The sequence below is a fragment of the Lichenostomus cassidix genome, chromosome Z (genome assembly GCF_008360975.1).
Source record: "Lichenostomus cassidix isolate B80296 chromosome Z, HeHo_3.0, whole genome shotgun sequence".
Classification (NCBI taxonomy): Eukaryota; Metazoa; Chordata; class Aves; order Passeriformes; family Meliphagidae; genus Lichenostomus; species Lichenostomus cassidix.
The window spans coordinates 41,052,938-41,065,203 of NC_139511.1; the positions used below are offsets into that span (position 1 = coordinate 41,052,938).

The 12,266-nt window shown below is 38.1% G+C and overlaps 1 protein-coding gene across 3 annotated transcripts in view; it reads left to right on the forward strand.

Moving 5' to 3' along the window:
* The window catches only part of PIP5K1B (phosphatidylinositol-4-phosphate 5-kinase type 1 beta), a 98,018-nt gene that overhangs the window by 42,387 nt on the left and 43,365 nt on the right, over positions 1 to 12,266 (forward strand). For all 3 annotated transcript variants that reach the window (XM_085041893.1, XM_085041891.1, XM_085041894.1), the window contains one exon: positions 5,276 to 5,406. In XM_085041893.1, the coding sequence (XP_084898019.1) occupies positions 5,276 to 5,406 (131 nt within the window). The remainder of the gene's footprint in view (positions 1 to 5,275; positions 5,407 to 12,266) is intronic.

The window sequence follows — 12,266 nt, forward strand, 5'->3', positions numbered from 1 at the left end:
TATTAAGATGAATATCTATTAAGGCTTCTATTAAGATGAAGCCTGTGCCTTCTTGCTCAGCTCTGCTTTGCATGTGGCTTGTTAAATGATTTATTCTGTTAATAGTCCTATCCAATCATGGAGAAAATATAAGGACACTTACTTGAAAGAATAAATCTATTTAACATAGCTAAAATCTTTATGTACAATGTACGCTGTACATTTACTGACACATTAGTAGTTTGTTAGGTTTCCCAGCTATTTACAATCTTCACACTCTAACAGAAGTAATTATTGGCCAATTTATAATATACTTTCTGAAATTATAGTATTCATATTTTTGCCATTCCTGAATTTTTTTTCTCTTTTACTTAAAGGACAGACTTTTTCAATCCTTTCAGTAGCCTTGTCCCTAACTTGAACACTTGTTAGATAATTTCAGTTAGTTGATTTTTTTTTTTTGTTACGTGAATGTGGACTGTCTTTATGTGCATTATGCATATCTGATTAACACCTTTATTTTATGAAAATAACAAATTCAAGTTTTACAGAACTACCTGAAAGCAATTATTTATAGGAAAAACAATGTCTAAATCCTGCTTAGTATATTTGTGGGATCATGTGCAAACTTAAGATCTGTTTTAAGAGGATTTAAGTTCTCATTTGTTTTGCTACTCTGAAAAAGGATTTCAGCTTAGAGTAATGTAGAGCAAGTGGAAAACCCATCTGCAGAGAAAGTAATTTGAAAGAACAGTGTGTGGAGTTCTAGACTATTTATCAGTAATGCAAATATTCCATATACCTGTCTATATTCTATATTATATACTGTTTCATCCTGTAACCTGTTATGCTTTGAGTCTGCATATAGTTTTTTGTATTTTCAAGCTCTTTTAGCAAAGCCGTATGACAAATATAGAAAAAATATATAGTTTTTTTTGACAAAAAGAGGCAAAGGTATGTTTCATCATAATAAAGGCAGTTTAAGTTTTTTATGCAGGAATAAAAACATTGAAGCACCTGCATAGTAGACAGGGAGTCGCTATACTGTCACTGTGCACTGTCAGCCTTATTTTTACAGCTGATAAATGGTCTCAGGGCCATTTTCTGAACCTCTTCATGAGGCTAGTAGAAAGAAAAATTTATTTCAGTCTCTAAAAGACTGAAAAAAACTCATGGCACAGAAGGTTGCTGAATTTTATTGTTTGCTCTACAGCAGGAGATTATTCAAGACAAATTGAAATAAATAAGGGGCTTAGGTGTGAAACCAGATTTTCCTTCCTTAATGCGCATTAAAAAGGTGCCTGAGTAAGGAAAAATGCACAAGAGGCTTCCATTTTCCCAGCTGCATTTGCAGTTTCCAATAAACACATTTTTGTAGTAATAAAGTGGATGTTTCAAGAACATTTACCCTAGGGCTTGAGAAACAGCTTACATATATTTTCATTGGATTTAATGATAATAATAATAAAAAAATTAGGACAAGTGATGTTTTCAAGACAAATGCCAAGGCTTGTTTTGTTTTTATTTCATGGATTATGAAAACAAACTTGTCAATTGCTAAGGGGATGCTGGGGGACCAGCTTTTGGTGTTAGTAATGATGGACAAAGAGGTGACTTTGGGCCGGCAGTTGCCTTCAGCGTACTGTAGCCACTATTAGTTTATTTCAAAGTAGTTGTTAAAGTATTCTGAATGATTTTGTAACATTCCTTTTTTGCTAAACTAGCTGCTGTGATTGCTGCAGAAATGATTGGTGGTTACTAATAACACTCTTGAACGGGAGAGGAAATTAACAAGGAGGTAACCTTGTGGGAAAGCTTTGTGTCATTGTAGTAGAAGGCCTTACATTTTTCCTTCTAGAGACTGTAAGTCTGGAGGACTTCTTTTGAATTTGAAAAAAATACTACAGATATTTTTTTATGAGCTTGAAAGACGACCTAGAGATTTCCTTTTGAAATCACATTGCCAGGTTACCTGTCTTGGGTTTTTTTGACGTGTGGTGGGTTTCTTTAGGGTTTATTTGGAATGGCATGTCCTCTGTTGTACTGTACTATCTGCTGTTCTTTCAGACATAGTCACTTGCTGCAGCAGTGAACAAGATGGGCATCCAGCAATGAAGCAGAAACTATTTGTATGTGTATTGGTTTGATCAAAGTTACATAATTGCAGCTTTTGTTGGCCATTAATCATTCATGAATAGAAGCCTTTCAAGGAAAGAAAAATGTGACTCTTCTTATGACACAATGCCAAATCTTTTTAGTAGTCAAAGTAGCACTTTCAGAATGGAGTGTTGTTTGTTTCCATCAAATTGCCTGTTCTAAACTGTTATGCAAGTGTAAGTTCTGCTTGGTGTGCAGTCCTAATTATTTAAGAACTACACAGCTCTGTCTTTTCTTTTCTAAAAATAAGCAGCCACGCTAGTATGTGCTGTTCCAAGAATTGTAACAAGACTAGCTTTGTGTGCTTGAACCACTTCTTACGTAATTTCCACTCCTGAAATGGTTCTGTTCAAGTGCTGAAGTGGTTCTGATCATGAAACTTCTGGTGTTCGTTGCTTCCACTCTTAGTCTCTTGCTTATTTGGTGGGTAGGAGGTAAAACCTGAAAACAAGGACCAAAAATGTTGTCTTCAAACTGGTGATCATGCAAGGGATGACACTTCGTTCCCCATAGCCTGCTTTCTCTGCCCAATGGTTTTCTTTAGTCACCCCTTCCATCCTTTTTAAAAATTCCTTTCTTTACTAGTCTCTGATTTTGAATCAGTTCTGCCATTTTTTTTAAATCCTTGCAGCAGGACTGTTGATCCAGCATGGGAAATTTTCAGAGATTATCTCAATTTACACATATGTAGTATCACAATTTCATGCAGTTGTTTTGAAGCCTTCTCTGTCCTGCAAGATCTGGCTGTTGAATTTAGTCATTACACACTATAAGGGTAGATTTTTATGGAGGTATTTTGCTTTCCCCATCAATTTAATTTTTCTCTGGATTCCCCACACTCAATGCATCTCTTGCACTGACTGTTAGGCAGAATGTAATAAATACATTTCCCTCTCGAATCAGTATTTAAGCCATAAACTTGCATACTGGTGCCTTAGCATGCATGTACAATCACCTGGAATTTGTGACTGTTTTTTTCCAGAATGTAAAGCATGCTGCTTCAAACTGAAGCAATTTGAACGTCAAGTTAGACTGGGATCAGAAAGGATGGCTATAGGTTTTTTTGAGACACACAGGAAAGTAGAGGAGGAGGATTTGTGGTCTGGGTTATAGTGAATCATGAACATGTAGAAGTCAACTACATGGATATGGAAGCCCAAATGCCTCTGGGTCAAGATCAGAATTGGACATCTCCGAGGGGGATCTTAAATTAGGCATCTGCTAACAACCTCCAATCCAAGAGGATATGGGCAAAGAAGCACTTAGGTAGCGTCACTTAAGCAAGCTTTAGAGAACAGATCCTGGGTTTCACAGGTCATTTCAACTATCCAGGCATTGTTGGTAGAACAATACAGTAGGTCACATCATCCATCAGGTTTATGGAATGCATAGAAGACAGCTCCCTCTTACAAATGTTAGATGTGTTAACCAGGAAGTGTTGTACTATACTATCTGCTGTTCCAAGCAGTCAACCACTGCTTGACTTGCTACTCACAAACCAAGGAAACCAGGTTTGTGCTGTCTCTGTTAGTGATAGCTTTGGCTGCAGTGAGCACAATGTTGTGGAGTTTGTGGGGTCTTTCTGTGTACTCTGAAGGTTGGTACTTAAGGGAAAGGAAAATGCTATGGAAAGAATCCTCCTGGGAGCCATCGCAAATCAGATGAAGCACATGATTAGGAAGAGGCAGCACAGGTTCACCAAGGCCAAATTGTGCTTGACAAACCTGATTGCCTTCTCCAGCAAAGTCACCTGCTTGGTTGATGTGGGGCAGGCCATGGACATTGTCTACCTTGTTTCTCCAAGGCTTTCTCTGTGGCTTCAGCCTCGTGGTGAAGCTGTTGTGTTACGATCTGGCCAAGTTGTCCATGTGGTGGGTGAGGAACTGACCCACAGGCAGCACCCAGAGTGCAGGTGAATGGCTTCTTTTCCAACCTGGCACAAGTGGGGTTCCTCCAGGCATTGGTGTTAAGCACAACACTGTTTCATGTCTTCATAAGTGGTCATCCAGAACAGATATGATCACTCAGGGATCAAGTGAACACTTTGGAAGAGAGCCACCCTGCAGGAAAACCTGTACAGGCTGGAAGAGTGTGCAAGTAAGAACATTATGAAGTTCAACAAGGACAAGTGTAAGGTCTTATGCCTGGGAAAACCGGGAGCACAGCACAGGCTGGGAGCACAAGGCTGGGATGCAGCTTCATGGAAAGGGACATGGGAGTCCCAGTGAGCAACAAGATCAATATGAGTGAGCAGTGTGTGGCTGCAGCAAAGAAACCCAGTGGGATCCTGGGCTGCCTCAACAAGGGCACCACCAGCAGAGATTATCCCATTCTTGTCAGCAATTGTCAGATCGCACTTGGAATACTGTTGAAATTTTAGTCCCCATTATACAAAAAAGGTACAGACAGGCTGGAGAGGGTGGGGAGAAGAGCCACAGAGATGACCAAAGGAGTAGGAAGCCTGCCATGTGATGAGAGCCTGAGAGAGTTGGGTTTGATCGGCCTTGAGAAAAGAAGGTTGAGGGGAACCTTATCACCGTGTTCTAGAATTTAAAGGGTGGCTACAAAGAAGACAGAGGCTCTATTTTTACAAGGGGTCACATGGAGAATATGAGGGATTATGGGTTGAAGTTATTCCTGGAGATATTCCACTTGAACACAAGTGGAAATATTTCACAGTGGAAACAGTCAGCTGGTGGACTAATCTCCCCAAAATTGGTGGATTCCCCACCATAGGGTGTTTTTGAGATTTGTCTTGACCGTGTGCTTTGCTGTCTTGTTTAGACCATGCTTTTGTCAAGAAAGGTTGACCCTTTTGAGATCCCTTCCAATCTGCTATTCTGTGATTCTCTGCCAGGTTAGAATCCCATGCCTAAACTATTTGGGCAATTTGAAAAGTTTCAGTTTGTAAAACCAGATAATTGATTTTTGTAGATATCACTACTGTATATATTGCTACTGTATAGTGATTCTTTTAAATATTTCGATTAAAAATCAGTTATTTCACTGAATTCTAGGATGTTAAAGCTGAAGGGGTGTTATTACAAAAATTATCAAAGAATTTAGCTATAATATTACTGATAAGGAATGGAAATCTGCTTTTAGCGAACTCATGCTTGAATTCTTACTTTCTACACAGACTGCGTCCTCAGCTATTAAAGGTGCTATCCAGTTGGGAATAGGATACACAGTAGGAAACCTTACATCAAAACCAGACAGAGATGTTCTTATGCAAGATTTCTATGTAGTGGAAAGTGTCTTCCTACCAAGGTAAGAACAAGCATATTCAATTTTTCTTCTATAGAATTTCATAATTAAACTCTAAACTGGGCATTTTTTTGAACCAGGATTGTTTTCCCGTTTTAACAAAATTGTGATAGAGTAACTATAATGGAAGAAACTTGAAAATTATCCAGTCTTCACGTTGTCATTGAAAATGAAGGTAGGGAGAAAACTGGAAAGGTCACACTTCATCTGAAGAACTGAGACTTACCATTTATCGAGAGGGAAAGTAATTTTGACACATTCAATTAAAGGAGCTGTCAATTAGAATTTGAAGTAATTTGTGGATCCAACATTCACATTTGTTTAATTGCAGTCTAGTTTCTAAAAATTGAGAATAATATGTGACATTTTGTTGAGGGGTTTTAAAAATTTATGAAAATTCAAATCCTGAAGTTTAAGTATAATATAAAAATTTATACTACAGCATTGCATTACATTTAGACTATAAAATTCTATCCAGGGCTCTAGTCAGTGACAACACTCAGCTCCTACAAGCTATGCTGATTACAGGTTGTGCACCTTTACTGCTTTGCCACCTCTGCTTGTATCACTGCCAAGTTGATGGCATAAAAATTGTAATAATACAGTTGTGCTGATAAGAGATATCAAGATGGTGCTGATTTTTGCTGTTCAGAAGATGAAGTACAGTGCCATGTACCCTTGCCAAGTTACATATGCTGGCAAGAGATGAAGAACGTTTAGGAGAAATGCATTTCAAAGCCAGGATGTCTTACTCTGTTTAGTGTTGTCTGGGTTCTCAAACATGCTAAGTACAGTCATTTTAGTAAGGACATGCTATGTATGTAATATTTCCTAGCTTTGGGAATGAATTCTATCAGTTTTTCTAAGTTTTGTTCATATGCAGTCTGAATGTTACTTCATAAGATGCTTAGAATAATTTATAATCGTTAGTGTTTACTGGTGTCACTAAACCAAGTTAAATTAACAATGTACAAAATAATTGCAGGCACTTTAAATTTTGATATTTCCTCATGTAAATTTCCTTGATTTGACTCCTAGTTTTCACTGAACTGAGATATCCTTCAGGGGAAAAAAAATTATTTTGGGAAATATAAAACTCCTGTTTTACATTACATGCTCTAGTTTCTAGTAGTTGAGGGTATTTATATCCCTGTTTCGGTGTTAATGATAGGGTTTGTGCACAGGTTAGTAGTCTTTCTCTCGTAGATTAGGTAGATATAGAGAATTTCACTATATGCATGTGCTTTCATACTTCATAATCACAAAATTTTGTTTAAAAAGTCCAATTTAAAGGTGAGGAATTTGCATATCATGTAACAATGTTGTTATTGGTGAGAAAAATGTCTGCCTATAAGAGTGATGGAGGCTTCCGTGCTATGAGTGCTATGATATCAGATTTAACATACACGAAATGGAACCCGCATGCCAAAACTGTTTTATTACATGTATTATAACATTATACACATTTGAGAAAGAAAATTTATTCTCTTTCTTTTTAAACATAGTTTTATAGGAACAAGTAAAATAAAATGGCTTGTAGTCCATAGCATAGCATGTGCCTTCTTTCCTGTGAGACTTGCATGCATGTACACACAGAAATGAGATTTCCTTCTTTTTTATTGATCTTAAGGAAGAGACATCCCTTCTGGCTTGAAACAAAAGCAAAAGGCAAAAGGAAGAGACTGATTACACTAATGTAAAATTGATTAAAAAAGCTTTAGTAGTATCTTTTCAGACAGTTTCTTATTAAAATTATTTTGAGGAAAATTAGACAAAAGTAATGGCTAAAGCAGTGTAGTTTTGGTGGGTTTTTTTGCACAGCTGGGTAGTAAGCAGTAGTATATAGCATAGTGAGTCATCTTGACTGCAACAATGATCATCCCTATAAAGAGCACTTGTTTTCAACATTGTCTGTGGAACTAAAAGCTGGCTATCTGTAGCAATCTCTTCAAACAATGACACTTGACTCCTTATGCTGATGCACAGAAATGTCAAATTTCAAATCCTTGCTATGGACGCATGTCTCAGTGTAACACACACTTTTATTTATCTAAAATATATTCAACAAGAAGTGTATTACTGTTCATAAACTGTAATAATTTAGGATTGTACAAAATAATACAGGGTTCTTTCTTGCTGGTTGAGACTATTGGGATGTTGTTTCATGATGGCATTATGTGGATTGGTCCAGAATCATAACAATGGATAGCTTCATTGCCTATGTTGGAGGTAAAAAGCAAAGTTTGCACATTCTTTGCAGATAGGGCTGCACTCCCAAGGTGCGCCTCAGGTGCTGTTCACTTGTTTTGGGGGAAGGGGGTACCTACATGTGATAGCAGCATTGTTAAAAGTAATTACTGTAATGACTTTTTTTTTGTTCCCTTTCGATTGTCTGGGTTAAAAGCAATTAGTGGAAATTAGTTACCACCAGCAGGTGAAGTGGGTTGACCTCTACGTGGAAGTACCCTGGAGCAAGCTGAGGTTGAGTAAACTTTTTGCAAAAGTTTGCAGATGAAGGAGAACCTAACAGTGCAGCAAAAGCGATGCTGAAACAGGTGCTTACCCAGCAAGGCACAGTATTTTTCCACTTGCTTTGGGTACAAATAATTCATCTGAGACTCCAGACAGACTGTCAGTTGAACTTTCCCTTAATTGTGGCAAATTTACAGCAACCTGCCTCTTCACATGATGTTCTGCTCCATCTTCCTCCCTTGTTTTCCCTCCCTTGTCTGTGTCTGGCAGTGAGGTGAGAGGACAGCTGTTTTCAGAGTCATAGGTATACCTGCTTCTTGGACAGCAACAGAAGCTGTCAAAGCACCTGTTATGGTGGCAGAGGTAAGACAGACCTAAGTTAGTAGAAATTCAATAAAATGCTATCCAGCTTGTGTACCACTAAGCAGAAGAGTGCTATCTGTGCCCTTTTGTAGTTAGGGGGAAATAGTTAACTCTTGTTTATGAATTTTATTGGTTAAATAAGATAGTCTCTGTATACCTCTCAGACCCTGAAATAACCCTCAGCCCATACCTCTGCTTCAGTACCCATAGCAAAACACTTTCGGCAGTGTTCAGGATTCATTAATGAGGGAGAAAAATGCCAGAGAAAAAAGTGGTTAGGTCAGACCTGAACATAATTGCTCTGCATATTATGAGAGCTACTGATGTAGATCAGGAGTAGCTCTCTGGATTGCTGGTTATTCCTGGTCCAGAGTTACTTTGTAACTGTGTTAAATTGGTCAGAGTTTAGCCCAGATTAATTTAGGTGTTTATTTCTGGAAGTGACTTTGAGTGAAGTACAGGTGTCTCTCTACAGTGGGTGGATTTGAATTGCAAAGGTGCTTGCCTTCATTTGCACATTGTAGTGCTGCAGGGGGTGGAAAAGTGCCTTTGTCACTTCGTGCTTCACATTGTGGCATTCGTTTCATCCCTTTCTCTTCGAGCTCCGCAGGAGTTTGTATAACATTTTTCTTTTGGAAAACGAGGTACTACTGGAAGCTGCTATAATGGTATTCATTGAGAGCCACCATCCAGACAGAGTTTAAATGGCACTATGCATATGTGCTCTGATGATGGAGAAACAAAATGCACCCTGCACTGACCCACTTGATTCTGAAGATAGTGTCTCAAGTCTCCACCCTACCCCCTGAATAGAGTGAAACCATAAAGGAAACCATTCCAAGTAACCTGTTTTCTGGCTTTTCAACTCCACTTTGGAAATTCAGCAGCAGAGGTGCTTACCTGGTGTTGGTACTGCTGCAGCTGCGGCTGGAGGGTTAAATGGGAAGGTTGTGCATCCTGCACGTGCTCTCTGTGCTCTGTCCTGTGACTCAGCTGTGTTGGGCATATTTGTGCCCCTGTCTTCCTTGGCTGGAACCAGTTCCTGGTGGCACAATTTGCTTCCAGCTTAGTCGTTTGTACAATGTGGCTTCAGCAATGTTTTGTCAGCTGTTTGACTCACCTGTGGCGCTGGGTCCCGGTGAGATGGCCGTGGTTAGAAAGGCTCGTCTCTAAGCCTAGCTCTGGCAGGCAGTGGTTGCTCAAGCCTGTCACTGGGCCATGGGGCTGGGCAGCTGCTTGTAAATTGGCCGTGTAGGCAGTTTGTTAAGCTCATCCAGCAGATACATAAGGTGATGCATTCTCTGTGGTGATGATTGAAAAGCCAAACAGAAGCTGCTCCATTGTATCAGCTAATTTTGGCTATGAAGCTTCAGAAATGCAGAGTGTTTCAAGCAAGACAGTATGTTTCAGCCTGTATTCTTTTGTTTTCTTAGATGGAGGCTGCTTTTAAGCACAGCTGTTGAGTTGGACCTTTTTTGCAGCAAGCACTTCCCTTGCTAACACACTTTCATTGCAGGGTCTAGACCCTGCCTATTTAGAATAGCTGCTACAGTTTCTAGTTGAGCTAGGAAGTGTGCTGGATACTGATGCCCTGTATGCGCTCTGCAGTTAAAGTCTGTATTCTGAGCTGGTTCATTTACAAATTGCTTTCTTGTTATGCTAATGAAGGTTATTCAGTGTTTTCTGCCTTTAATTATAAAAGTTTACCATTGTATTGTGACAGCATTTGGATGACAGCCCAAATAAGAAAGTACTAGGAAAGAAAAATCTTTAGTGTATTGGGCTAGTCTGAGTTTAACCCTACATTTAAAACTGAAGCCTACTGCTTTCTAGTGTGTTCTTGAGGATTAATTGAGTAAAATAAGGAAAACTGATACTTATCCTTGGAAATATCTTCATACCAAAGCTGTATCATAGGTTAGCTGATGTACTAAGTAGCGTATTTGTAGTATACAGTTAGTAACTTTCACAATGATATGTGTTTCCAGTGGGCAGTTTCACAAGACAGATAAAGGAACCTGAATATTTTGATAAAGTGCTGCTGCCCTTCTTTAGTTGTTTGGTTGCAAATATGCACAAAAGGACTCAAATTCTGACAGTTTTTATGGTTTGTGAGTTCAGTGATTGAACAGAGAGGAGGATCCTAGACAAATATTAGAAATAGGGATACTTTGGCAACAAAAGCAAAGCACTGTTATGAATTACGAGGATCAGCTACTTCTGTTACTAACAAATTACTGGTAGATCCTTGATAACCCAGATGGTTGCATGGTTGTATACACGCACTTAAACTACTTTTAAAGTACTCTGAGATCCTGTATTTTAACAGCTTTTCCAATTGGTTGTGAAATAGTCATATCTTTGTCATCATAAGTAAGTGCTTCTATATCCAGCTGTTATATGGATATGATTGGCTTGACTTGTTTTTAAGATACTTTCCATTCCTAGTTGTATTTCAAAGCTGCATTGCAGGAAACTGCTTGGGATAGCATTTGTTAACTGAAAGTATAGGAAAACGTAAGTGAGAGAAAAGGATATTACCACTGGACTTTATCCCACAGTATGAAGAAAACACAGACACACCTATTTGTACAGGTAACCATGATACCTACTTCCATCATGTGGGAAATTATGCTTTCCTGAAATTATATACAGGAAATGAATATACCAAAGCACTACCTGACCTTCAGCTTCTGTTTATTTGTTGCAGTTTGTAGAGTTGAAACACTTGATGAATTTTTTAAAAGCAGCTGATTCCAAGAGCAATGAAATGCATATCAGATACTCTTGGTTTTTAATGTTGGGAGTATTTATGTCTAGACATTTCATTTTGGTTTTACAATCAAAAAAGAGTTGCTTTCACTGAAAGAACTGAGATGTTCCTCCCCTTCAGTTTTTTCACAATACACAGAAGAAAGTTATCCATATCCATACAATTAGAGACTAATTCTTTTGTTAACAGCTTCATCAGGGCCTTTTAATATGGCTCAATGATGAAGGCTTGCTACCAAGATATGCAGCTGGTTTTCTCTCCCCATTCAGATACATGTGATATCTCCTGAGTACATTCTACCAGGGTGAGGCCACAGCAAAGAAAAGCTGCCAAGAAACATATCTGGGTGTCTTGTTTAGCAAACTTTGCAAGCCATGGGGTTAGTCATTAAAAATGTAGTTTTAGTTCATTTTTAGTTTGATATTGTACCACCTCTGCTTTAAATCCACTCTCAGCATTTGCAAAGAAACAGGCTAAGATGCACATACTGTCATTTCTAGGTGTGCTTGATAAAAAAAAAATTACAATTTAAGTATTAAACCAAACTTGCATTTTAAGCTTAGTCTTTCTTCTTTAGTCTGCCTACCAATCTTTTTCTTTTGTGTGGTCTAACTGCTAAGGTTATTAAAATACCTCATAAGTTACAATTTCTTCCTAATCTTTCCAAAGACTGTATTTTTTTTTGTCATAGCTCATATAGAAAGACTTGAATTCCATGAGATTTCAAGAATCAGAGCTCATTTTAAAAGTCTTTATCTTTGTTTTTCTGGTAGACCTGTGCTTAAGCTGGCTGAGAGGAAAATTATATGGTTATCCTTTCTATTATGTCCAAAGCAACATTTTGCAGATTTAATTTTTTGTCAGTAGATGATGGGTATTTTTCTTGTTCAACTTCAAAGACATAATCATCCCCATGAAACTCCCTAGACTGATTAAAAATTGTTATATGTAGTGCTTTGCACATGTTCTTTAGTCCTACCAGAGTGAAACTGTAAAATGCATCAAGAAAATGTGCAGAGAAACCACAGAATACATTCTTTCAATGGCTAATAAAGTGGAATGTGAGTAATTCTAAATAGGGTAGGGATGTACTTACATCAAGCATTCTGTACAGTGGAATTTGTCCTTTTCAGGCAAGAGCAAGGCCATACTCAATTCATACTTGTCATATGAACTTCAAATTGATATGAAATTTCAAATTTTTCCATTACTGTAGGAAATTACTGGAAATGAGGGTGCTTTTTCTGTTAGAAGT